The following is a 26,302-nucleotide window of genomic DNA, read 5'->3' as shown; positions in this document are numbered from 1 at the left end:
AAGGTCTAATTGTGGGCATGACCTGACCCACAACAGGACGACCCCGACCCCCCCCCCCCCCCTTCCAATAAACCGGGACACCCAGACCTAACACATGATTATTTCTAAACGTCCCTATAATAAATCCACTTTGACTCCCGCGGCTCAGATGCTGCCAGCCGAGCCCAGGAAGAGATAAAGTGCCAGATGACTTTATGACCCCCCCCCCCCCCCCCCCCTTCGCCTCCCTGAAAGAAACTACTCCCCACGCCTGGAGGTAGGCTTCCTTACACTTGGCACTGCTGCTCCATGTCATGTTAATGGGGCCCGGGTATTTGCATGGCGTTTTAACACCGTGATTAACAAAAGCGCGCCGGAGTGCCTTCCATTGGCGGACAAAGAGGCGATCCCCGGCGGCGCTCCGCTCCGCTCCGCTCCGCGCCGCTCCACTCCCATCCTCTCCTCTCCTCTCCTCTCCTCTCCATCACATGAGCCGAATCGCGTCCTCAAGCCAGAAAACCTGTGCGTTTAACCGCTCGACACAAGGCCGAGGCGCAAACAGCAAAGCAGCGTGGATGTGCGTAAAAGGCGCGCCAGATGCAGGAAAATGTGTGTTTTTAACTAGTTTACCAAATATGTATAAGTACTCCCCCCCACCACCACGATATTCAATCTTTTTAATGCATAATAAGATGATTAGAATTACATTGTAAAACTCCAGCCAATCAGAAAGTACCTGCTGCTTCCGGGTCATTTAATAAAATGTTAATGAAGCTCTGTGATTTATATAAACGTCGTTTTTATTTTACTGACGTGTATCCGGTGAGAGTTACGCGTCATACAGAATATATTGTATCCTGTGCGCTAATTTAAACCAGGGACTACATAACGTTGCGCATCTGGCGCTGATGGTCATCTTGGCGTAGTGATACGATGGTAGTGACGAGGTGAAGAAAGTTCCAATTAAAGGTAATTAAATTGGCTCTAGCTCTACTCTGGATGATTGGCGCCGCGGTCAGAACCGCAGCCGGGTCAGCCGCGGCTCAGACCCGGCTCAGACCCGGCTCAGACCCGGCTCAGACCCGGCTCAGACCCGGCGCGGCCCAGGCTCGGTGCTGAATGGACTCTCACCTGGTCTCACGGAGAAGGTCGGAGCGACGGCAGCGACGAGCAGCAGGAGGAGAGCGAGCAGGTTAAAGATCCTCATGGCCGCGCAGCGCTTCTCCTCTGAGGAGGGAGAGTTCCAAAAAAAAAAATGCTGTGGAGGGTTCTGTGGAGGGTTCTTCTGAGGCGGTGATGCTCAGTGCGTTTCTCTCCTCCTCTTCCTCCTACTCCTCTTCCTCTGTTGAAGTCCACGAGGAGACCCCCCCCCCCCCCCTCTGTTCTCAGGGTAATCAGGAACGCGTGGTGTCCAAAGCGTCCCAGGGTCCAGCGAGAGTGTTTCGAGAGCCAAGTGACAAAGGTGACTTTCCCCCCACCTCCTTTATACCGACCTTTAGAGGGAGGGGTGTGTTTGGTGGGGTGTAACTCCTGCGGCAGCAACACACACGCACGCACGCACACACACACACACACACTTGTGCAGGATGAGCATGCAATGTGCAGTTTAGTGATTTTCCTTTCATCCACATCAGATTTCCTCTTTTCTGTCCGACCAGCACAAAATGTTTGGACAGAAGAAGAAAGTGTGTTTTTAAATCGTTTTTCTGTGTTTTTGCATGAAGTTATCTCCATTGAGAAATCATTTGTTGCCTTTTTTTTGTGTGGCAGCTTTAAAAAAAAAAAAAAAAGGACACAAGACACACAAGCTCCATTAGAGTTTATGTTTAGTGACACTTGCTTTACTTTTTGCTCGTGGAAGCAGGATTGGAGGTGAAAACTACAAAGTTTTTTCCAACTTCATTTCTTGTATCGTCCTTAATTTGATCGCAGAGCTGCAAACGTTCCTGCAGCATTCAGCTTTACCTTCTCGACCCTGACGAAGAAGATTTAAAAACCTGTAGCAGGCCCCCTGCCCCCGCCCTCAGGAGAACACACACACACACAAAGGAGATCGGGTGGTGAAGGGGTATTCGTAGTGCAGAGGGTGGGGGGTGGGGGGGGGGGGGGTCAGGGGTCCAGCGATGCTCTGACTGTCTGGGATGGCGTCTACTGTCTCTTTCTGTGCTCCTGTTTTTGTTGGGGGGGGGGGGGTAATTATATTTATACATGATGCTTCCTGAAGTTTTCCATACTTTATTTGCACAGAATCTCAACCCCCCCCCTACGTGCAGCAGGTGACCCAGTGCTGCGGCTCGGGCCGTGGGGGCTCATCAGCGCGTCTGCGTAGCGCCGTCTCTGCGGACTGGGACCCTCCATTCAGCACGCGGGTAAAGAATCGACACATTAAGATGAAATGTCAGCCGTTGCATGTGAATGAGGATTAGAGAAGCAGCAGGACACTAATGGGCCGGGGGGGGGGGGCTTAAAGTGAGCCACACACACTTTGAACAAGCATCTGGACCACCGGTTCTCTTCTCCTCAGATGAAGACAAAAGATGCTTTTCCATTTTTATTTTTTTTAGTGGGGTGTTATAAATATCGGTAATATTTTACCTTTAGTAATCCTCCCTTTACTCCTCTGTGCGTTTGCTAAAATGCTGATTGAAGCGACAGCGGTTCCTCGTGGATTGGGCCGACGTTGGATCGCATTCAGCCGCGTGCGCTCACATTCGCCCTCCAACGAACGGGGGGGGGGGGGGGGGGGCATGCACTTCGTTTCTGTGGCAAACTGGGATTAGCATATCGGCTGGCATTGTCTTTTAAAAACTTTTATTTTCCCCGCTTGAATATGCTAATTCTTTTTTTTGGGGGGGGGGGGGCAATTGTCATTCAGAGTCTCCTGGATCCGCCGCCGAATCTCCGTTTCTCTCTTTATTTCGGGCTCCGAGCAGAAGCAGGAAAATCCAGACCAGATTCTCACCGCCCGGGTGGACAGTCTCGTAATATTTGCTCATCCTGGGGATTATACATTTTTACAGGGATTATCCAGCCTGCTCACGTGCTCCCCTCTGAGCCACACACACACACATTTATATACCACGGCCTCCATGGTTGATGATGTCATCAGGTGGCTTCTCTTACTCGTACCTGTGCCTCTCGTCTCGTCTCCATCAGGTTTAGGCATTAAAACGATCTGAATAGATTTACAATGAGATTATATTTGGTTTGGAACATTTGTACGTGATGCACCGTGACGTCTGAGTTTTTTTGGGGGATGCAGTCCACTATCTCTGTCCGTATCTGTGATCTGATTGGTCAGCTTGCTGTCTGACAGTGAGTCTGCTGTCGTCACGCGAGGTCGTCTGCGTTAAATGAGAGCCAGCTAGACTCTTGACCCCGTTATCTCCAGCGTCCCAACGGCGGCCTCTGTGGACACATACGCACGTGAACAGCGGCCATCAGCCAATACACAAACAGGAAGGGCGAGATCATCGGGGCGCATCACGCGATCCGGAGGAGAAAGATAGAATCTCACGATGGCGGATTAACTTCTTCTTTATCCATCCTCCCCTCTGCGTCACCAAGTAGCCGCCTGACTCCTGGGGGGGGGGGGGGGGGTGACGGAGGACTCAGGGGTCAAAGGGCAAACTCAACAGGGAGCCCCAATAGGGCTTCAGGGGCCAAAAAGTCACTTGGTTTGTTAAATCGGACCCCAGACACAGAGCCAGGTCTGTCTCTAGAGTGCAGCGTGGATGTTTGTGTTTCGGGACCACACACGGTCGTAGGTACAAATAAAAGCTCACAGCGGAGGGTGGGTTAGGGTTAGCATAGCCCGACCCAGCCATCAAGTTCACTGTCGCTTTGTAATTTGAGAAGACAACACTGTTTATTAATGACATTTTTTTTAAAGGAATAAAACGAGAAGTTTCATTTCATTTTAGGTCCTTTTTGTAAGAACTTTAATTTCACACCAGAGATCTGAAGCCCCGTGGTTCCTCTCCGGCCTGCTTGGTGATCACACGCCTTTTGTTAAGTAGCTTCGTTCCATCTTTTGCTTCACCTGTTTTTGGGAGAAAAACGTTTGTCAGCTATAGTGTGTGTGTGTGTGTGTGTGTGTGTGTGTGTGTCTGGCAGCGGAGGAGGGTTGTGTACCTGGATGTGTAGGCTGTGGTTGGATGCAGACTGAAGCCAAGCTGTAGAGTGAAAAGATGAAGAAGGCAACGATGATGAAGGTCAGCTCAAAGCCTGAGAAAGGCTGGTCCATCTGAAACACCCAAGGCAAAGCACGGCTTCACATTTTGTAACGAAGCACGATGTTTGGACCTGCACAGAAAACCACACTAGTGTTGGATCTTTGCATTTCTTGGTTGATTTGACCTTATCAGCCTGAACCCATCCTTTTGTTCTCCCTCCTCAGGTGTGTGTTGCAAATTGGAACCAGGTTAACACCTGGATACGAAGGCTGCATTTCACGGTGAGCAGAAATGCTTATTTAACTAATTTGTCTGGACAAATGCTGATACGGGTTGTCCTTACATTCCTACTTACATGCAGTTTGGTTTGCTGTCCACTAGAGGGTGATATAACTATTTTTATTTTCTCCTTCCTCCTTCAACTCACTTTTACATCAGTTCAGAACCTTTTCACTCTCGTGACGTGAATGAGTAGAACTTCTCCAGTACTGGCATGAATCCATTTACTTCAACCAAAATCACTGAGATGTCTCATTTTAGTAATATTTATCTTTTCTCATCACTTCCTATGACTGAAGAAAAGTGCTGAATTACAGTAAAGTAAGATCAGGGGACAGATTAGTCCCTCCCCATGTTTTCATAGCTGCCGGAAAGACGAATTACATTATCAGAGAGGGATCATCGAGGAGTATGATAACCGAGCATAAGGATTCAGCTCTGATCATTAAATCAGGCGTCTAAATCTTATTCAGGAACTTCACTCTAAAGTCCTCTCTTCTATTTCTGACCTAGATATACATAAAAGACGAGTCACCGTTATGACTTACCAGTTGAAGAATAAAAGCTGCTCGTTGGGGGGGAGATGAAATTCATCCCTATCTTCACCTGCCAATGATCTCAATGAGGAAAGCAGCCTTGACAAACTGTAAAGTTTGTTTGTTTCCTTTTTTTACAGTGTACAATCCAGGCCACTCCTTTGTGCCGCATCCTGGAAGCAAATAACTGTAGATCCTACAAGAAAGTACACACACACACACACACACACACACATAGACTTTGTGCTCTGGACTGACGGCACACACTCGTTTGGCACCAGGCAGGAGGGACGAGACGGCCGCTGCTGTTCTTTGTTTGTTGTGCGCCTCATCAGGAGTCAAACGATCAGCTCCTCTCTCCCCGGTTGCGTTTCGGACTCTGTTGGATGAGAAATAAGGAAAGTGAGGCACATTATTATTCAACATTTTAATCACGTCGACAGGAGGAGTCCTTCGCGGTCGTACCTTTCCAGTGTGCACATTCCTCATTCAGCATCCCAGTAAGAGTGAAGAGGGTGAAAACCAGTAGAGAGAACATGACTGTCAACACCTCCAGCTCGGCCAGTGGAGACGCCCCCCCCCCCCCATCACACGCTGGAGCAGAATAAGACCCCTCACCCCAGAGTGTTACTGGGGCGACACACACATCCCTCCTCTTTGTCACACCGTTGTAAGAACTGTGAAAGGCTAGCGAACGCCCGCTCAAGTTCAAGCGAGATCAAATGAACCCGAATTATTAATGGCCCCTGTGAGCGCGTTCGGCTTCGCCGGTAGGAACTCCGGTTTAAAATGTGTGAATGTCTTCATTTTAGGATTCCAGACTGTTTGACTCACTCAATTTGAACACGGCTCTGAAATTGGAACTTTACACGGAAAGTGTGCATGCGTGCGCTCAGCGTGGCTGCTATCCATGTGCACCAGTTGCATAAGCCTATTAGCGGCACCGCTGGTTCTAGGAGGACATTGAGGTTAATCTAAGCCCTAATCCTGATGGACCGTATGCTTGTTACCCAGCAAGCACGACAAAATCCTGGCCCCGCCCCTCTAAGAAAGACACACACACACACACACACACACTCTGCTCCGTCTCGGATCTCCCTCGCTCACCATCTCTCTCAGCAGGAGGTGCACCAAAGAAGGTGGGGGTGGCAATGCGTACTTTTTTGAGTACTTTCCAAGTCGTCATGACGACCTCACACCCCACCATCGACTGAGCTGTCCTCTTGTTTCCACGGTGACCTGCTCCCCCCCACCATCTCCCGCTCATCTCGGTGAAACGGGCTTGAGCGATCCCAGAGCAGCGGTCCTTGCAGGCGGGGCGGAGCGGCTCAGGAGCCGGGATGTGATCCAGGAAGGGACAGGAAAGGCGCAGCATGCTGATGATGCTGCGACTGTAACGCCGCAGGGTTGCCTGGAAACAGCAGCATGCCAATACAACAGATAACTGTGGTTCCAGCGAGGGAAGCAGCCGGCAGGAGCGCTCCTCGCCCCAAAGACAAGACTGACGTGAGTTCGCCGCCTCTTGACCTTTGACTCTTAATGCTCCGGGGGAAAGGAGCTTGAAGGTGGTCGCTAATAAATGAGACCCTAAACATGTTATTCATCGATTGTACAAGTCCTTTGATTGGTCCCGGAGCTCCGAGGTGTGGTTTTATCTGCAGACCCTGATCGTATTAAAATTCTTAGATGTCTAGGTTTCTGTTCTCAAGATAACCCGGCTAGTTTTTATTCCACTGGGGTTCTGAAAGTGGAAACAAATCGGATTTTATAAAATGACAATGCAGTTTCCTCCTGACCTGAAGCACATACGTACATTGCATATTTATAAGTCAACATTTCTGATGCGCCATGGCTGCCAGTGAACTGATTAACCTGCTAAACTACAACACGCTGCTTTAGCTCCTCCAGGACACGTGCACATGGTTTCCTTCCACTTCCTGCAGGACTACTGACTTAAACCTGGCGATCAGCAAATCCTTTGATCGGCTTAGTCGGCACGGTCTTGTGCTTGTCAATGTATTTATTTATCCCATCTGCAGAGAGCATCGCCAGCTGTGTGTGTGTGTGTGTGTGTGTGCGTGGTTTGCTTTTCATATCTGTAAAATAAAAAAAACTACAAATATAAAGGAGCCGCCCACCGGAGACCTTATTTTTTTACATGTCAACTTTGAACTGACATGAAGTTCTGACTCTCACACTTTACATCAGGAACAGTACTAACCACTGCGCCATCACGCCACTCTGCACCCGATGGTGCTTTAAATGGATAGAATGATAGAATAGAATGTGAGATGTTGCTGAAGCGTTGAGGTCAGGCGGCCGTCGGTTGTTCCAGGAAGTCCAAGAGTGAGGGATTTCAGTCGCCTTTAAATAGAGACACATTGCAGAGCAGCAAACACAACCAGCTAATTGGATTTAGCCCTTAGCTCGTGTCTACGCTTGACTGTTGGTGCTGATTTTATGTCATAAAAGACAAACAAACAGATGAAAGGATATGCATAAGGGGTGATGGAAGCTGCTTAGTCTAATTAAAATGTTTCTCTTAACTTCCCAGCCGGTCAGTGGGTATTTTAACTCATAATATTCTTCAATGGCTGATTTATGTCACCATGGAAACAGCTGTGGCGTCTGTGGCAGGGTGGTGTTGTTGTTCTCCTGTCCCATCGAGCGCTCCACTCTGAACACTTCCGCCTCTGAGGTGCCTTTAAACTTGAAAGCATCGCACACTTTTCTGTGTTTGCTAATGACTTTCTGTCTCTCCTCCTCCCTGCAGGCGAGGAAGGCCCCTGGATGCTCGGGGCGTCGGTCCAGCAACATCTCCAAGGTAACCGCTGAATAGAAGGGCGTTTTAAGGACCGCTCTGGAGGTCACAGGTCAAAGTGTCTGGCGGTGATGTGCACGAATCAGTAGGACGCTGCCCTGAGACTGTTAGCATCAACGCCTCCAGACCGCTGATGAATATTTGTGCTACTTAATGACGGATCAAAGAGAGAGGTGCTGCTTTTAGAGGATTTCTCGTAGCTCAAAAAGCCACTCCTATCGTTTTGCATTATTTATTAAATAGCTGTGAATTTGATATTACTATTGATTCATACACATTAGTGGAGTTTCTGATAATGAGGAGAAGAAAAACAAAATATCTGTGATAAATACTTATGGAACCTAAATGTGACTGACTTTATTTTTTATTAGTGCTGTTCTTCGTAATCGATACGGTGGCCTTTGGAATGCAGTGCATCGCAGCACAGAAGCGATCTTGAGGCTCTTTGTTGTTTCAGGCCAGCAACTCAACAGGACTGTCCACAGCATCGAGGACGTCAGTCTCGCCGTCTTCTCAGGACACATGCAGGTACGGCCGCTGTCTCTGTCAGTATGAGTACACGTACAAATACCTAGACATTCATGTGTCATCAAATCATTCCATGTCAGGGATCATCAGGAGTTCTCTGTTTGGTTTATTTTGTCACTTTCATTCCTTTTACATTGTGCTTTTTTCATCCATCTCCATCTGTGTGTGTGTGTGTGTGTGTGTGTGTGGGGGGGGTCTTGTTCAGCGCTGGCAAACTGACCCATTTAGACGAGGTTCCCTCTGAGTCGTGCGGCAGACACACCCCTCCGTCTGTGATGACGGTCGCCAGCGCGGCTCCGGGCTCATCAGCTCAGCTCCACAAGAAGCAGGTAAAGCGGCGCCGTCGCCACAAGAGGAGCGCCGCCGCCGCCCTCGACTGCGGGGAATCCATCGGAAAGGAGGAGCCGTCTGATCGCAGCGAGCGGGGTGAGGAGAGGGAGAGGGAGAGGGCTACCCGGAACCGTGAAGATCTCCCGCCTCGCTCAGGTGCCCCCCGGTCAGACTCCACCTCCGAGGAGGAGGCGTGGCGCGAGGCCCGCGGCTGGAGTAAAGAGCGAGCCCGTAGGGTCCGGTGCCACGCCGGAAGTGCCCAAGGGACGAATGGGCCGAACGAGGGTAAAGGAGGCGACGACAAAACGGAGGTCGTGGAGCTGCAGTCGGTGAGCTCGGACGAAGGGAGGGAGCGCCGCTCTGGGGCGGAGGACGGGGGGGGGCTGGCGAAGCGGCACAGCAGCGGCGCCTCGGTGGAGAAGGACAAGCAAGCGTCACCAAACGGAAGCTCGGAGGGCAGCTCCTCACCGGTGGACGACGGCGAGGAGCTCATCAGCAGGACATACCAGGAGAAGGGGTGGGGGGGCGGGGACACGTCGGCGCCCCCGCCACACAAACACTGCGGCGTGAACGGAGCCGCACAGCTGCCCTGCTCCGATGATTCCGAACTGGAGGTCTGCAGGTCAGTGTGTGTTTGTGAGCCTCGACCATCATCATCATCATCATCATCACAAGTCCCCAGGTTGAGCTCAAAAGCGTCTTGCTGAGGCTGTGATGTGTGCGTGGCATCATTACTCTGTGTGTGTGTGTGTGTGCAGGATCTGCCACTGTGAGGGCGACGAGGACTTCCCGTTGATCACGCCCTGCCGCTGCGCGGGGAGCCTCCGCTTCGTCCACCAGGCCTGCCTCAACCAGTGGATCAAATCCTCCGACACTCGCTGCTGCGAACTCTGCAAGTTTGACTTTGTCATGGAGACGAAACTTAAGCCGCTACGTCTGGTAGGCTCGCACCGCCGGCGAGACGCAGTCCTCCGTCATGGCTCGCACCACCTGTCTCCTCACCAGCCCCCCCCCCCCCCATGTCTCTCTGTCTGTCCCTCAGTGGGAGAAGCTACACATGTCCAAGAGCGAGAGGAGAAAGATCTTCTGTTCGGTGTTGTTTCACCTCTTAGCAATAGTTTGTATGTTGTGGTCAGTTTACGTCCTGGTCAAGAGAACCGCCGAGGAGATCAGACTCGGGAAGAACGGTCAGTACCCGCTCCCGAACCCCTCGCTCGCATACCAGAGTCCTAAATACTGCCTCCATTAAATGAACCATTTCTTAGCGTTGAGTAGCATTAAGCCCGATCAAACATTATGCATTTTCTGCCACCGTAAAATGTTGGATTTTTTTGTTGCGTCTCGAGTGATGTGATGGATGCGTGTCCTGTTGATGTTCCCTCACCGAGCTCAACTTGTGTAAAGTGTGTGTTGCTTAGAGACGCTGTTAAGGAGACTTAACGGAGTGGAGCAAAGAGCAGAACTGCTGTGTGTTGTTTCAGATGTTAAGAGTTCATCATAAGGAAAAAAAGATTATATTTACTGAAAGGACAGTTTGAAGTTTTGACACTTTGAAAGATAATTAAGTAAACAGAGTAATAAAATCAGGGATCTGGTGGTTCCAGCCCGATTCCCACAAACACACATCAATTATTGAAGCTGAAAACAGAGCCAGAGCTCTGCTGCTCGTTTCGTGTGTTGGATGCCGTGTTGTGCTGTGAGCATTGGGTTAGAGGCAGACATCAGTAGTGGTAATATTTAAGTCTTTAACTAGCGTAGACGTTTTGTGGTCACTGAACAGTTCATTCAGAGATCATAGAAATAGAGAAATTACACTCGCTCTTGATTGCAGAGGAACTGTGGAGAGTTTCTCTACTGAAGTACTATTCACCCGAGGGTAAGCGGAGCTCTGCACACACCAGCATGAAGCTAAATCACGCTTTCCTACAGGTTGACTTACGCCTCCCCCCCCCCCCCGTGTTTGTCCGCTTCCTTCAGGCGTGCTGGAGTGGCCCTTCTGGACCAAACTGATTGTCGTGGCCATCGGCTTCACAGGCGGCCTCATCTTCATGTACATCCAGTGTAAAGTCTACCTGCAGCTGTGGCGCCGCCTCAAGGCCTTCAACCGCATCATCACGGTGCAGAACTGCCCCGAGAAAGCCCTGCACAACCCTCACCGGGCCCAGGCCGACGGCAGGTGCCAAACTGTGGCGGTTCCCGTCAGTCCGGGCCCCGTCCCGGCTCCAGATGAGCAGGACTCAGACATGTCGGTGGAGGCCGCAGTAGCGCCGGCACAAAATCCGGTCTGACTGCTTCCGCTCCAGCTCAGAACAGTCCAACAGAAGCTGGTGAGCGTCAGACTCGCGTTTTTAAGTGTCCATCTCTGCCGCTGTGATTACTTATCTTGAAACGCCGGGCAGATTTTTAAGTCCTACAGCGATCGAGGAAAACTCAAAGGCTGCAGTAAAGCAAAGAAGGATGTGGCGGGCCAGGCGGCGGAGACGAGGTACGGACAGAACGGGGCAAAGGAAAATAAAGCCATCAGCAAGAGTCCAAGAAGTATGTGGTACATTTAGTTTTACTCAAACTGCACCAATGGGCTAAAGGTGCTAGGAAAGGTCCCAGGATGTCATAGTTTATCAAATGACGACTCTAACCCCCAACTTGTTTCAGTCGTGGTCTTCGCTGAAATGGAAACGAAATGTGCTGTCAGACAATCCAGCAGGTGCTCAGTTTGAAGCACACCGGGACCTTAAATCTCCTTCTGGACAATCATTCCTTCAGACACCAAAGACTCGGATGTTATACATAGAAAACCAAATATGTATTAAAAATAAAAAGTATATTTAGTTCAAGCTGAATGTATTGTACATGTAGGAAATTTTGAACATTTCCTAAAATAGCAAACCTAAAATGTCCCAGTTGTAATAACGTTTTGGCAGTTTGCAGCTTCATGTGGTCCCGGTCTGTTATTTGCACACCTAATTGTCCTCAAATGGATTTTTACATAAAATTATAGACAGTGCATTGAATGACTGACACAAAACGTGTGTTGTATATACTTGACATCTTTAATTTATTTCTGTTTTTGAAGCATTGCTGTCTATCAGCAGGGGGCATACTTTTCTCAGTGTCTTAAATTACACAACAAGAGAGCATGCAACATGAAGCCTCAAAGCACAATCGCCCATTGTCAATAGGCCTTGCCTAAGACTTAGACAATTATCCTATTGGGCTTCCATCTGATTGTGGAAAACAGAATATTCAGGTTGCACGTGATGTATATTTGATTGTGCAATAAAAATCAATGTAGACCCCCTGGCTGGCTGGTGTGGAGTTACTAAGCAACACGTAAAAGTAAACATTTCCAATTACATTTTTCCATCTCTGAGATTTTGGCACCACCTTCTGGCCAGTTATGCAACTACAATCATCTGCTGTTCCACAGGCTTCAGCCCTGTATGGAAGACTAGGGCTTTCAAACTGAGGCAGTTCAGTTTGAGTCCGACATCAGCAAACTGCCATCTAGCTCTTCTTCGTCATTCAAGACATCCTCATCCTCAATATCATCTTCTTCATCCCGTTTCTGCTCCTTTCCTTCATTTGTTCTATCCAAACCTTTGTTAGACACTTTCCGAAGTTTGATATTGGGAAGTTTCTTTAGATCTCCGGTCCATTCCCTGCGGAAATAAAACCAACCAACAAATGTCAACCGACGTTATTAGAAAGGTCATTAATGAGCCGTCACAAATGTTACACTTCAAATGGTCGTCTGTCTGTGTTTTCAGTTATTTAAAATCCACAGGGTATTGAAAATATTCGAAGTCAAAGAATCATGAATCTTCAGAATATTTGCCACACTTTGTCAAATCATAGAGGCTGAATAATAATCCATATAAACTCACCTGAATGTTTTCAGATGCTTTCTATTGATGATGTCTGGGATCTCTGAAGAAGAAAAAACAGCTCAATTAAGTATTTGTCAACACTACATATTTCTATACTATACACACACGTGTTTTCATGTAATGAGGACTCACCAAATCCAGCGCCCTCATATTGCGCTCGCTCTCGCTCGATGGTCTGCTTGACGACAGCCTCTCTGGCACAGTGGAGGCGTCCCTGCCGACCTTTGATTCCATTCATCAGCTCAATCTGCTCAAGTTCAGAATCAAATCTTTGGAGATACCTGCACACAAGAAACAGTAAAACATTAGGGTAGCCCAAAAGGAACGCTCCACTGCAAAACTTTCAAATTCAAAATGACAAGCGACAAAAAAACTGAATAAATATGAACCCAGGTGGGTTTTTTTTTACCTTTCAATGATGTCACAAGCATTTTTTCTGGTGTAAACCGTCTTTTCTGACTCCAGCTGTCCCTGAAACCACAACAGCTTTTCGCCTGAAACAGACAACAAAGAGAAATTGTGTTCAACGTGGAAGGAAGTGATCCTCGGAGCCAGTGAGTCTGTACAATATGAGTGACGAACAATCTCACCAATGATGCTCAGACGCGCTGCTTTGTCGTTCTTCTGCCTGAAACATGGAAACATGGTTAAGAAACACTGATTTCTAATTTAGATTTTTTTTTTGACACGATGGTGTATTTTTAAATGACATTATAATCTACCAACCACTTTAAAGGTCGTTTACCTGTCTTTCCTTTTCAGTCGGATCTCCTCCCGGGCGAGGTAAGCTGCTTTCCGGCTGTACGGGTGAACAACCTTCTCCGCGGCTTTTCCTTTCTGACCTTTCGGCTGAAAAGTTGAACATGACGGAATAATTAGTGTCGTTTCAACGCCGAACTAGTTTCTAACCCCACCGCAGCTCTCAATTCTCTACTAACCATTGTAGCGCTCTGGAACACGCGAGGTCCTCTTCTGTTGACAACTGTACCGGAAGCCGACGGTCCGTCTTGGAACTGTGTCCGGTAGTGTCGTAGATCAAATTAATTTGTTCCTGGTTCCTGAGACGTAAACCAAGAACCAAGCCAGGAAAAATGTTAAATCTCGAGTGTTAATTGAAACTTCTGACGAGAAAAAGAAAAAATTAATATAAATTCAAATATGAGTTTATCGAAATGGAGTTTATGGAATTTTTGTTGTTGTTTTTATGGCCTTATTTTAGATCCCAATAAAGGAAAACTAGATCTTTAAACTCATTTATCTCTTCTTTGCACTAAATAATGTTCCCACTTTGTGTCTAAAGCAGTCATTCAAAATACGCACGTATATACTTGATGCTATAGCCAACAAATCGTTAAGTTTTCCTTCACATTGTAAACCTCTCCCCATCTTTGCTTGTCAGCGTGATTTGAAGACGTGCCTTTCCATCTGTTTGACCCTTTTACCTGTGAAATGGTCCAATCAGGTGTATTCCAAAATTCCCAATTTTTTGGTTGCCCTTTCCCAAGTTTTCTGGTGTCAAATTCAGAATGAGTGTAGCGTATACACTATTTTCAAAGTGCTGATACTTCAAACATGGCTAATCAGAACAGCGTGACCCTTTCATTCAGCACTATACCTCCGTGGGGGGTCTAAGGATCAAGAAGCTCGTCTTGGTATAGTTTAAAGCAGCAGCGAGACACACCTTCCTCCAGAGATACCTGACCAGCTGGCCCACACTGAACTGTTTGTTCAGCTTCCCCCTCGCCGTGGAGGGCTGCATACCTGACCGACAGGAATGTGATTGCACTGTAGCTGAGGAGTAGTCAGACGTGTGGCGACATGCGTGTGGGTGGTTGCGTCACATCCGAGGGAGTTATCTGTGTGGCTTTGAGGGCGTGTGTGAACCTTTTCTTCTTTGCTTTTCCTTCCATTTAAGATGCTGTGTCAGATCAGGAAGTGTGATGTTGTGACAGTAGAGAAGGAAACAGGTACACAATGGCACCATGTCTGGTTGTCGCCCTGGTAGAATGAGAACCCCCCGAATGACGACTCCTTTTTTCCTTCTGCTGCTGCTAAACTCTCTGACCGGGACAGGTAGGACTAGAATATTCATTTCTTTCCACCACGCTGACTTCAGACGCTGCTACTTTGTCTCCTCCCTGATTGTCATTTGTGCTTTGGTTTGCGTTTTTGAAAGGGTTGTGTTTATTTACACAAGGAAATGCAATAGCTTAAATCTTTCAAATGTCAAGGTTAAATTGTCTATTTGACATCACCAGATGAACGCGAAGGATAATTTTTCTGATTTGAATCTTGAGTTCCTTCAATCAAAACTGGGCTATCCCCGTGACCCATCCCTTCAACTTTCGTTTGAAATGTTTTCTTGAGTTGGTAGAATCAAATTCTCACAAAGGGAAATCTTGATCAACAAGACAAAACTGTCAAGAATAAATTGCTCAACAAATCTAACGCCACCTACTCTTCTCCGTGTAATAGAGGAATTTTGCAAGAGTTTGCATTTTGTAACAATGACTTGAAATCATGTTCACGGAAGTGTTGAGTTCCTATATGACTTACAGCTTGGTGCTTATTCTGCTTCAGTGCAGATTCAGTTTTATTCCATTTCCTAATTTCTCTGTAGAATAAAAAGGTTTCATTATCACCTCTTGTGTTTCACTTCGGACATAAATACCGCTTGCTTTCCTCTTTTTAAGTTTCACTCTTTGTGTTTTTTTCAATGACAAAACAACAATATAATTTGATGGCTGGTATTGAACTGCAGTGTTATGCGACGATGAAGAGGATGGTGCAGGCGTGGAAGCTGGGATAGAAGAGGACGAGATCGCTGACCCAGATCCAGCTGGTGGCGATGATGCAGAGGCCACAGGTGAGGCAAGAAAGAAAGAAAAAAACAAGTTTAACAAATTCAAAAAAGCAGGTATTGCCTCAGTCCTGCTTCCAGAATAGGGCAAGTGAACGTATAGCCTAGTCTTGGTGGCTGTAACCAACTAGAGAGAGTGATAATATAGAAGAGCAAGATAATATGATCACTAATCCAACACAACCACAGCAGTCGGTCAGACCCAAGGAAGAGAAAACAATGTGCTTCCATCTACATGTAAACTCCCCTTTTCCTGTTTAAACAAGTTTTACAAACCAGTTGATTTTCTAAACTGCTGTGAAAGAAACTGGTCTGCGTAAAGCTCTCACCTGGAGTTAAAGCTTTAGCCCTGCTCACAATTGTATTTTTGAACTATGCTTAATAATAATAATTACTGCGACTGGAAAATAAATGGGTGGATCTTTCTGGCTCTGTACTAAACTGGTTTAACACATACTTAAAAAACAGGAAGTACTTTGTGTCATTAGGTAAATGCACATCTGAGCAGACCAAAATTACATGTGGGGTTCCCCAAGGCTCCATTCTGGGGCCTCTTCTGTTTAACCTATACATGCCTCTACAAGTCTCCTGGAAGCCAAGGCTCTATACAGGCTCTGGGTAAATGCATTGATGAGATTAATGACTGGATGTGCAATCACTTTTTACAACTAAACAAAAACAAAACTGAGGTGATTGACTGCAGGTCACCACAGAGCTTCAATTCATACACCTAAAAAACAATAACCAGGCCAAATTTGGGAGTAGTGATGGACTCAGGTCTGAATTTATTTTATTTTATCTGATTTATTTGTTTATTTGTTCTTAAGTCTATATTTTTCATTTCTTCTGCTACACCCTGTTGTAAGGCTTTTAATGTCCTATGTAAAGCACTTTGAATTATCTTGTACACGAAATTAGCTTCAGTGATTTACTGTCAGTACTGTGAGACCCTCTGTCCTCAGATACTGGACCCAATCCTCATGATTATCGACTACTCTGTGTATTTGTAGAGCAACCATCAGTGGATCCTGATATAACGTCGTCAACAGAGACACCCATCGAAAATACCAGCACTTCAGGTCAGAACAAAAGCATCTTTTTTTCAGCATGTTTTTAAACATCCCTTAGAAAGCATTTCATAAGTTGTTTACTTGTTCAGCATATGAACTCCTAATGCAGTTTCAGGCCACTCTAAGGCACCATAATGGAGAGAGTCTAAAATCTAATTAAATTATTCCCTCTGCTGTTTGTTCCAGTTGATGAAAACATAGAAGAAAATCATGGTTCAGGACTGGGCGACCCGATCATTGACGGTGAAGGTATGTCAGACCAGCCATGACACAACATAGCCTCAAAACACAGCGTCAAAGACGACAGCAAAAACATTCTCCCTGGCATCAATCACTAGAAACATTCAGAGTGTTGATCGACTGTTGACTCTGCAAACACTTCGGCAGCAACAGGCAACCCTGAATTAATGGACTCAACCTCCATACCAGATGACGAGGAGGAGGAAGGTCTGAGTTTCATCATCATCCTGATCCCTGTGGTGCTGGTGGTCCTAATCATTGGCATGATAGTTTGTGGGATTTTCATCAACCGCAGGTGGAACCAACAAGTAAGAGACCAAGGTATGTCAATCACAAGAGGGAAAAAAATACCGGTCCAGCTTTGTTCTATTATTTATGAGCTTATTTCGATTTTGAGTTTTTTTTTTTTTTTTACATTAAGGTCAGATTATATTCAACTACAGTAACTTTATTTACCATTTTATCATAAACATGTTCTCTTCTCAGAGCTAAGAAAACAAGATCCATATCTGGATGGGTCCAGTACAGAGAAGGTACCGATGTAAGTAACATGAGTTTCATTCTTCTTTTTAAAAGTTTTATTTCAAAGACTGTTGGCATCAACACAAAATATTTCCTTTGGAATAAATATACAACAGCCATAGTTAATTTATTATGCTTTGTTTTGAAAACATACTCCATATGCATCATCATAAATAAAAATGCACGTGAAAGACTGTCTTTCCTATTGATTTTGTACCTTCTCTGCACCGTCCAGGCCGATGTTTGAAGAGGATGTTCCCTCGGTCCTGGAACTGGAAATGGAAGAGTTGGACCAATGGATGAAAAAGGATGGTGGGTGTCTTTACGAAGACTACAGCCAGATATCTCATAGCTGTTGTGTCTTTCTGAAGTGATGGCAGGAAGTTTTTTTTTTTTAAACATTTATTATATGGAATCTGTTTGACACGTGTTAAATAAAATTTATTTTATTTTCATAATATAAAGCGTAATTTGGGCTTTCATCCAACAGAGGTCCCTGTTGCTCTAAATGTCATATTTCCAAATACGTTTCAGTTCTTTTTTTTTTTACTAGCACACAAGATCTATGTCAAATTCATATCAGTGTGGTCGTACATGAACATATGTGTAATTACAGTTTTATGTCTATCCTAGGTGAAACTGCAGAGGAATCTATACCTGTGTAAATATATTTATGGTGAGCATACCTGACATTCAGTACATATTGATCACAGAACACATACCGATTTGATTTGATTACTATCATTTATTTTCTCATCATTCATCCCTTGTGGCCACAGAGCCATGTTCTTAACCTTTCTAAAAATGACGTCAGTGGACATTTGTGATTTGTTAAATATATTTATATATATATATATATATAATATGTATATATTTTATATACCAAAGCTTTAAATAACTCTTCTTTCAGCCTTCAGGGTGTGTCTGGCAAAAGAGACAGTTAAATATTACTTAATAACAGTGTTTAATAACAATGAAGGCAGCATAAAGACCGATCTCAACGTGAATACTCTCCATAATTATGTCATTTCCGTCACCTTCATTAACCTATCACACGTGGTATTTAATGAACGGCACCAACAGCGTGAATCAACGGTCGCCTCTGGTTCGAAGGCCTTTGAAATAGTTTCCCTTTCTCGACCAGCCTCTGTTTGTTTTGATGTTCTATCTGGTGAACTGTGACCCTATTTGTCAAGCATGCATGCAGCTTTTCCAAAGCACAACCACTCCAAACATCTGTTAGTGATTGCAGGAGGCATGAATGTTAGTGTGGCACGGCATAACCTGGGAATAGTCTCCTTCCTGGAAGCGCCGGGAGGGCGAGGTCAAGGTCCGCCCAGTGAACTGTTGACCAACATCATTTACGCTCTGCTCTTTCTAAGGATTCGGTTGGGTTAGATAGATGGCACTTTCAATCAACACAGAGACGCTCTTTACACACCAGGTTACGCAAGAGAGAAACAGAAGCAACGCCAAGTTGCTGCTGCGGCGGTTGCACAACGGCGTTGCCGTCTCCGGCAGCAGCTGTGCAACCTCACGGTGACTCAAACACAATAGTGGATCCAATGTATGCAGCTCTAACATGCATTCTGAGAGTGTTTCCTTCACGTTGGATTCTAACGGCGCCGCCACTCGTGAGCTTATCAAGGACGACTCCTGCCTTGTTGACTCCTAACATCATCTCTCACTCGTTGCTACAGGTTATCTCCAGGTGATCAGGAGGGCTTGCTGCCAGTTTGGATGACCTTACAACATTTCGTGACTCGGAAACGTGAACACAATGTTTAAAGGACGTCGCAAAAACATTTTCACTTTTACAGTCATTTAATCAGTTTTGCTGCAATGTGCAAAGACTGGACTTCCCCGAATCAAACAGCGCCTCTGCCGTTCTGAAAGTAGACAGAGTTCAATTCCTGGGTTGGACGTTTTGATTGCAATCATGCAATGCAATACTTATAGTGTTAAATAATTCAGCCATGGCTGAAAAAGTATTACATTTAAACCTGCAGAGAACAAACTTTCTCTTTACTTCTTCTTCTTCGTGTTAAACTGTGCATGTGATCAGCGTTACACATATGACTGTTGGTAGTTCCTGTAGATAGCGTCGCTTTAGCTTTAAAGCCTCCGTCGTAGTCCCTCCAGCTGCAGGTTTTAATGGGAGAAATGTCCTGCTGAAGATTGTAAGCATGTTTGCAGAGCCGGTTTGGGTTCATGGAGGACTTCTTCAGTCTGAGTGTGAATTTAGCTGGACTGGAGAATGACTGCCTGCTACTGAAATGGCTTTCTAAAAGCTGCTCTGATTAGATTTTCATCTCAGCATAATGACTCTGACTGAATGCTTTTCATCTACAGACACCATTGAAATGTCCCCCCCCCCTTTCTTTCCTGTTTTAGCTTGTTGGATCTATGTAATGATCACACTGATCTGAATGTGAGATTAAACTCTGTAACCTTGTCCGTTACATTTTTTACAGCATCCTGCACTGTAAATAAGAGAATACATTCTACAAAACAAAATGTATGCCTTGTTTAAATATTTCATATCAGGCTGTTGTTTTGTTGATGAATATTGATTTTAAATTCAATAAATAAAGTATCTTGATAGTTATAATGTATGGGTTTCCAACCGTGCTGGCTGTATGACACAATTCCTAATGAAATGTCGGATAGGCGATGGATGGACTGCCAGGACATTCCTGGTTCACAGTGAATGAATCCTAAAGGCTTTAAGAATCCCAGGACTTTCATTTTGATGTTAAATTGACATTTGGATTTTGAATGAAAATCCCCGACCCCGATTTGGATGTATTGCCATGAAATTGGAACCACTCAGTCATTTCCCTCTCAATATAAACAACGTTGCTGTTATTCATCCTTTCCATGTAATATGATCCTCAGGTTACCAATCTAAATTGAGTTTGATGAGAAACATTTTCATAAAATATCATCAGCTGAGTTTGATCATTGTATGGCCTTAGATGTGGTTCTCCAGGGGGGGTTTACCCATTCAACTTGAACTTGAAATATCCAAAAGTTGGATTAGAGCCCCGGCCTGAAGACATCCACATGACAAAATCTTTGCCTCCACCCTTTGATACAGCAGCTGGTGTCGGGGTTTTCACTGTGAGCATTCAATTTGTCACACAGCTCCAAACTCTGGGTAAACCAGCAGTTCTTCCTCTCAAACATGACTGTGGATCAGACACTGTATCACCCACTAGAATCCGGAACATATAGCATGAAACCTTTTCAAATAACTATAAATGCACCTTGTTGTGTCTCAATAAATACAGTATATATGGAAAAGATGTCCCTGACAGTGAAGAGAAATGTGATGCAATCCCCTTGAGGATAGACTCAAAGCATCATATTTCAGTTGACCTGTTTTATTGAATTTAGCCATCTTTGTAGACTGAATCAGTGTCTACCCAGCAGGCTTTGTTGCTGCCTGTCACACTATCAGTTCCATTTCACAGCCGTGTTTGTTTGCCTTCAAGAACTGTGATGTTACAGAGCATCCTGAGTCTGTCGCAATCACCACATTAACTCATTCTTGTGCAATCTCTGAGTGGAAAACACAGTTTAGACCAGGCAAATCTGTCTGTGTGTGTGTGTGTGTGCAAGAGAGAGAAAGAGATAGAGAGAGATAGAGAGGGAGGATGTCATTATAGGAGATTTCTGCACAATAATTTCGAGTCTGTTCCTTTGCAGAATCGTGACGAGCAAGCTAAATCATGCAGAACTTTCCACTTTGTCTTATGAAAGACGGCCTCTTGCACCATTTGGACGACATTTGATAAAATTCTCACAAACATCAACGAGAGCTTCAGCCACAGCTGAGCACACAGAGGTCATGTCCTCTGCAATTTTGGAGCTCTGAGGCATGAGGTTTTCATTTATGTGAAATCACACATGACAGCAGTTCTAAAGGGTGGTGACATTATGACAGAACTGAATTGTCAATATCTATGTTTTTAGAATTCTAATTGAAGGCACAAGAAGGAAAACTAGCAAAGTATGAGTCTTACAAAGGCCATAAGGTTAATGATAATGATATGTATATATGTTTTATTTATTTTGGAAAATAATGGCTATAAAACCGTCAGGGTTATTTTTATGGAAAAACCCATGGAAAAACTCAGACATTGTGTTGCTATTTTCTGTGACAAGTAATTTCCTTAAAAATTCAATGCTACAGAAAGTATTTAAAAGCAGCATGAGGATATTTCAGTCATCCTGTGGTTCCAGTGTTTTCAGTAGCCATTGACCAGATGCCACATTTCTCAGGATCACATGTTTGGCTTATTGTGATATCTCAGGCTTTCAGACTATCCCTGAAGAATTCAGATACAGGCCATGAAAATTGTCATGACCCAAAGCTAAGCATGGCTGGCACTGCAAAGCCAACATTAGCTGCAGCAACAGTAGCTTGCTTTCTTCGACTACACGACGCATTCTTTTTGAAAGATGAATGAAGGAGTTGTAATCAAAACTTACACAATTTTCAGAACACATTTTTCCGTGTACTGTATATATACAACCAAATTGAACCAAAGTCTTTTGTTACATAGGTATTGTCTATTTGTTTTCATGCAATCATCATCATCATTCAAAAATTATGAAAAATGTCGTAAAGTTTACTGTTTGCAAAGCAAGTGAAACAAGTTTGTGACCAAAAAATACTCAATGGCTATTATCTGGAATTATTGACAATTTTGTTCCCTGTATTTCTACAAAACTACTTATGAAACCATGTAGATACAATTGTGACAGGGGACCTAAGTTTGATAGACATATTTAATATGTAGAAAAGACAAATTGTCCTTGACAATATTGGCATCCTTATGGTATATGACGCTTGTGTCTGACTTGACTGATAATAAAAGAATCACTATTTATAAATAAGTAGAAAATGTCAAAGCAAACAAATACAACAATATATTTCCCTCGACGATTATAAATATTTACCAACATTAAACACACCTTATACGTGTTTGCTGACAATTGTATAATACTACCGAACGACAACCCATTCAGAATGTTATCGTCCGTATATTGTCACGTCACATTCAAGCGCCAATCAGCAAACAAAAAGTTGACATCATCATCTTGCGACAGCCATTCTCTCCAGTCGGTGGAGAGAGTCAAGAGACGAACAAACCCGGCGGTAGTCGAAGCGGCTGTGGACGGCGAATAACCCAGAAACATGATGCTTTTTGGGCTCCGTGGGCATGTTTCCCCCTCGTGTTACGGTCGGAGGCTTTCATATGTCGCTCAGTAAATTAACGGAGTCAAGAGGTCGACAAACACTCGTGCATTTGACAGAGCTGCTAACGTTAGCGGGGTTTTACTAGCCAGCTAACATTACACGAACTTGGCATGTATCTTAGTTCGCCTTGTAGAGGCTAGTTAGCGGGTGTTGCTATCGCGCTAGCGTCTCCTGTTTAGGGTGCAGTCATCGGCTGCTACCGGAGTGAATTCAAGGAGCGAAGACGGATCATCCAACCTCGTCGGACCCACTTCACGTTAGCTTCGTCAAGCTCCGACGGATAAGTTGTCTCGGGTGGGACACATGACCTGAAGGACTTCCCGGCGAGGCCTGGTGTCTTTGTTCAGTTTTGAGGTAAATACAATAAAGAACTGCATGGTTTTAGATCACAACTGTGTAATAATGTAGTAAGAGACCGGTGGCAGCGGGCCTAGCATTAGCCAACTTTCGAATACCTCGTTAGCCGGCAGAGTTAGCAGCGCTATCGCTGCAAAGGTTATTGCGCTGCTGCTGATGTGGAGTTTGTTGTCGACCTGAAAGAAGTTGACGAGGTCAGTCTCTGCTCAGCGGGGTGTCACTGACGAAGGCAACCTGACCTGCCTTGATGCCTGTGTAGCTCACCTTACTGACAACACCTGACCCTTTAAAATGAGCTGTCGAAGGTGTGATTCTGTCTTTAATTTTGACTTGAATGCAGATTTCATGAGTAACGAAAATAAAGGAGTTAACTACATTTTACATTTTAGGCAACTGCAGGACTGCATGAGAACAGAAGTTCTCCGGGAGAGAGCAGTTTTCATTGTAATGATGGATTTGACAGACGGAGAGATCCAAATCACCTTAAGTTCAAGAGGATGTGGTTTCTGTATTTGTAACTCAAATGTTAAATGATGAGCTAGTGCGATGTTTAGTTTGTGCTCATTGGTACTATCACTAGGATGCATCAAATATAATAATGATCTATGTTTTTGTTTTGCATGGGTCTGTACTAAAGTAGCATGTTCCCTCATGAAGCATGTGATGCACAGGTTGGCGATGTCAGGTGTATGTTATGACTCGGGTAGTATTTTCCTTTAGGCGCTGTACACAACCTGATATTGGAGTACACACCCGTTCCAATTTCTACAAATCCGTGGGTGTATTTTCCATCCTTGTTGCATACATGGCTTTATTTGTCCGCATTGCATTTGTCTTTTCAGTTGATTCTTTCATTTGGAGATGTGTTAAATGTAATCTAAATGTTATCAACATTGAGGCGAGTCACTGTTCGAGATGGAAAAGACAGTTTGCTAAATCGGTGTCCATCCCATGTTAAGGCGAGGCCAGCAGGAGAGTTGCGCCGACACGTTTTGACTGATTGAGACACACGCAGCCCATGCATGTTTACCCTCTGGTATTTTGAGCTGTTTTGTATGGGTTTGTGGACTGGTGGTTTTTATTTTCTGCCCAGGAGAATTCTGTGTACTGCTTGGCAACCCTACCTGCTAGTTAAGTGCATTCCTGACCTCAATGTTCTGTGTCACTCCTTGTTTAGATAGCTGTTGAACGAAACACCTGTCTGTCAAATTTGGAGCCAAGAATCGAACAAGCGTATTTCTTAATTTTATATTTGCTGTGTGGACTTGAAACAGCCAATCAATATATCTATTTTTAAATTAACTTAGCCATCTTGTTGATTACATTTCTTCATAGATATATTTAACTTGGTTTTCAACACAACGGGTATGTTGTATGTAGTAGGATGTCTGGGATTCCTTGATCAACAGTAAGAAATCTGTAATAAGAAAAGAAGCGACCGAAAGTATAATCGATCCCACGCTTTCTATTAGTTCTTTCATAGTTTCTGTTCAGAGCTGTGTCTTTTTATGATGCCAGATAATTCCTCTCTTGTAACAATCCTTGGAGCTGGAAACTGCAGAAAACAGTGTTTGTCCCATGCTTTGCAGAAGCGTAATTTCCAACTCGATGTTCTTTTGCACAAGATTGATGTGGTGCACAGAGCCTAACGAGTCTAATTATATCTAGGACATTGGTTAAAAGACTGTTTCAAACAGGTTTTGTATAAAACATGGTGTTATGTCAACAAGTCGCAATGCTTAAAGGTAGGATGTACGTTCAGAACATAAGTGCTGCTGCAATCATCCACATTGGGTAGTTTTGGAGTGTTTTTTTTTTGTACATATGTTTAAATTTTTAGTAATATGCTGCCAAGAGGTGCTTTGGGAGGCATTTGTATAACAGATGAAGAAGTGTAGAAAGCAGCATTATTTGTAGGTTTCCAAATAATACTGGAAATGTGGCTTGATTTGTTGTAGCTCGGAGTCGTGTTATTTCCCAGCTCTGTTTGTTCAGGTCGCTGGATAGCAGTGATCTACTGTTGGAAAGACGGCTTGCTGTCTACAAGCAAATCATCTACAGTGTTGTCTTCAAAATATACAACTATTAAAAGTCATACTGTCTTCCCTGTGCCCCTTCTGAACATGCGTACATCAAGAGTGGTTATTGAATCCCTTCAGTCCAGTGCATGATCTTGTGTTGGGTAGATGGTCCTCAGTTTCTTTTGTTAAGGCAGTTTAAATGTGAATAAGAAAATATAAGAACAATTAGGCAATATCGAAACGAGACTGGAATGTCTTCAGTTCCCATGCTGCATGATGAAATGCCATTTTTTTCCTTCAACTCCTTGGGGAGTGAGGGATGAAGGGCATCCTAGACTTGTTTGCAAAAAGCCTCACATTCCCACACTGCTGACTGTTGCTGAGTAACTGACCCCAGGGCTGTCCTAAAACCATTCTCATGGACGGGGATACTTCCTGGCTTTGATGTTCATATTAACAAAACAGGAAAGATGGTAGTAAGAGATAGCAGGGCACGTGGATAGTGATCTTCATGTCGGGTTTCATGAATTTACTTTTGAGTGCAGATGAGAGGAGTGAGATTGAGTACACAATTCAGATCTACTGATCAAGATGAGCATTTAGGAGGTTGATACTCTGGGGCATTTAAAATGAAGTCGCATATTCGAGTGGTAAAGGTGTTGCAGGCCTAAAAAAAAAAGGACAGAATGACAGCGGTAAGTGTTACTTGCATCGGTTTTGTTAAACAAGGATGAATTGCTTTTTCTTATTTGATCCAGATTCAGACGGTCACAAAGTTGAAGCGGGCAGAGGTTCAGAACTAAAGAAGAGAGGAGATTTCACACGTAACCGTAAAGAAAAACTAAAACAAGACAGGAAAAAGGAGCAAGTTGTGTGCCGTGCATTAAGAAAAATCTCACAAGTACAAAAGGGTGAAGCAAAAGGATTAGAAGAGCAGACTCGACAATAAAAGCCCAGCCCGGTCTGAGCATTGTGTGTGGGCAGAGGCCCTTGAGGAAGAAGTGAGATCAATGAAAGAGGAAATTAAAGGGCTTCTCTGTGTCGAGGCCCGAGTCACCTTGAACAGACCGGGATCTCCCATTCCAGAAAATCTCATGAACAGTGTTGCTGCGCCGAGTCGATGGCTTGCTTAAAAGAAACGGACCACAACAACAAACGGGGGGATGCAGACATCTGTGGGTGATTATCTTATTTTAGGAGACAAAGCATGAGCATCTGTGATGAGGCTAATGTCCCATCAGTTCCTTCGTTTTATTTCAGTGATTCAAGCTGAGAGTGTGAAGATTAAACCGCTTCTCCATCTGCTCACATGACTTTCCTGCTTTTGATGGATTGCTGATGAGCTTACCCTGTATTTGGTGACAGCTGAAATTATGCATTTGTTATTGCAAGAAAAAAAAAAAATGCTGGGCTCCAGCACAGGCTTAA

The 26,302-nt window shown here is 44.7% G+C and overlaps 3 protein-coding genes across 5 annotated transcripts; 2 read left to right on the top strand and 1 right to left on the bottom strand.

Moving 5' to 3' along the window:
• The first annotated feature begins 6,394 nt into the window (after nt 1–6,394).
• marchf1 (membrane-associated ring finger (C3HC4) 1) lies at nt 6,395–10,936 on the top strand. The gene is made up of 6 exons (XM_068751053.1): nt 6,395–6,486; nt 7,748–7,793; nt 8,248–8,318; nt 9,407–9,587; nt 9,691–9,835; nt 10,626–10,936. The coding sequence occupies exons 1-6, from the start codon at nt 6,395–6,397 to the stop codon at nt 10,934–10,936; spliced, it is 846 nt and encodes a 281-aa protein (XP_068607154.1).
• A 746-nt stretch (nt 10,937–11,682) lies between these two features.
• tma16 (translation machinery associated 16 homolog) lies at nt 11,683–13,537 on the bottom strand. The gene is made up of 7 exons (XM_068751194.1): nt 13,474–13,537; nt 13,281–13,384; nt 13,126–13,163; nt 12,945–13,029; nt 12,668–12,816; nt 12,533–12,575; nt 11,683–12,307 (listed from the first exon to the last, which is right to left on the bottom strand). The coding sequence occupies exons 1-7, from the start codon at nt 13,474–13,476 to the stop codon at nt 12,121–12,123; spliced, it is 609 nt and encodes a 202-aa protein (XP_068607295.1). The 5' UTR covers nt 13,477–13,537; the 3' UTR covers nt 11,683–12,120.
• Nucleotides 13,538–14,467: 930 nt separating this feature from the next.
• tmem154 (transmembrane protein 154) lies at nt 14,468–19,827 on the top strand. Of its 3 annotated transcripts, none has more exons than XM_068751184.1 (9): nt 14,468–14,608; nt 15,297–15,401; nt 16,406–16,474; nt 16,652–16,708; nt 16,841–17,026; nt 17,192–17,246; nt 17,463–17,539; nt 17,861–17,903; nt 18,928–19,827. In XM_068751184.1, exons 1-8 carry the CDS (start codon nt 14,518–14,520, stop codon nt 17,890–17,892), a joined length of 672 nt encoding a protein of 223 aa, XP_068607285.1. In that variant the 5' UTR covers nt 14,468–14,517; the 3' UTR covers nt 17,893–17,903; nt 18,928–19,827. The 3 variants fall into 3 exon arrangements, with proteins under 3 accessions (XP_068607285.1, XP_068607286.1, XP_068607284.1); XM_068751185.1 differs by having other exon boundaries at nt 16,652–16,714; nt 16,895–17,026; XM_068751183.1 differs by having other exon boundaries at nt 16,652–16,714; nt 16,853–17,026.
• The last annotated feature ends 6,475 nt before the right edge of the window (nt 19,828–26,302 follow it).

This window comes from Brachionichthys hirsutus, chromosome 17 (assembly GCF_040956055.1).
Source record: "Brachionichthys hirsutus isolate HB-005 chromosome 17, CSIRO-AGI_Bhir_v1, whole genome shotgun sequence".
Taxonomy (NCBI): Eukaryota; Metazoa; Chordata; class Actinopteri; order Lophiiformes; family Brachionichthyidae; genus Brachionichthys; species Brachionichthys hirsutus.
The sequence above is the reverse complement of the archived record's forward strand: the minus strand, read 5'-3'. Positions and strand labels throughout refer to the sequence as shown.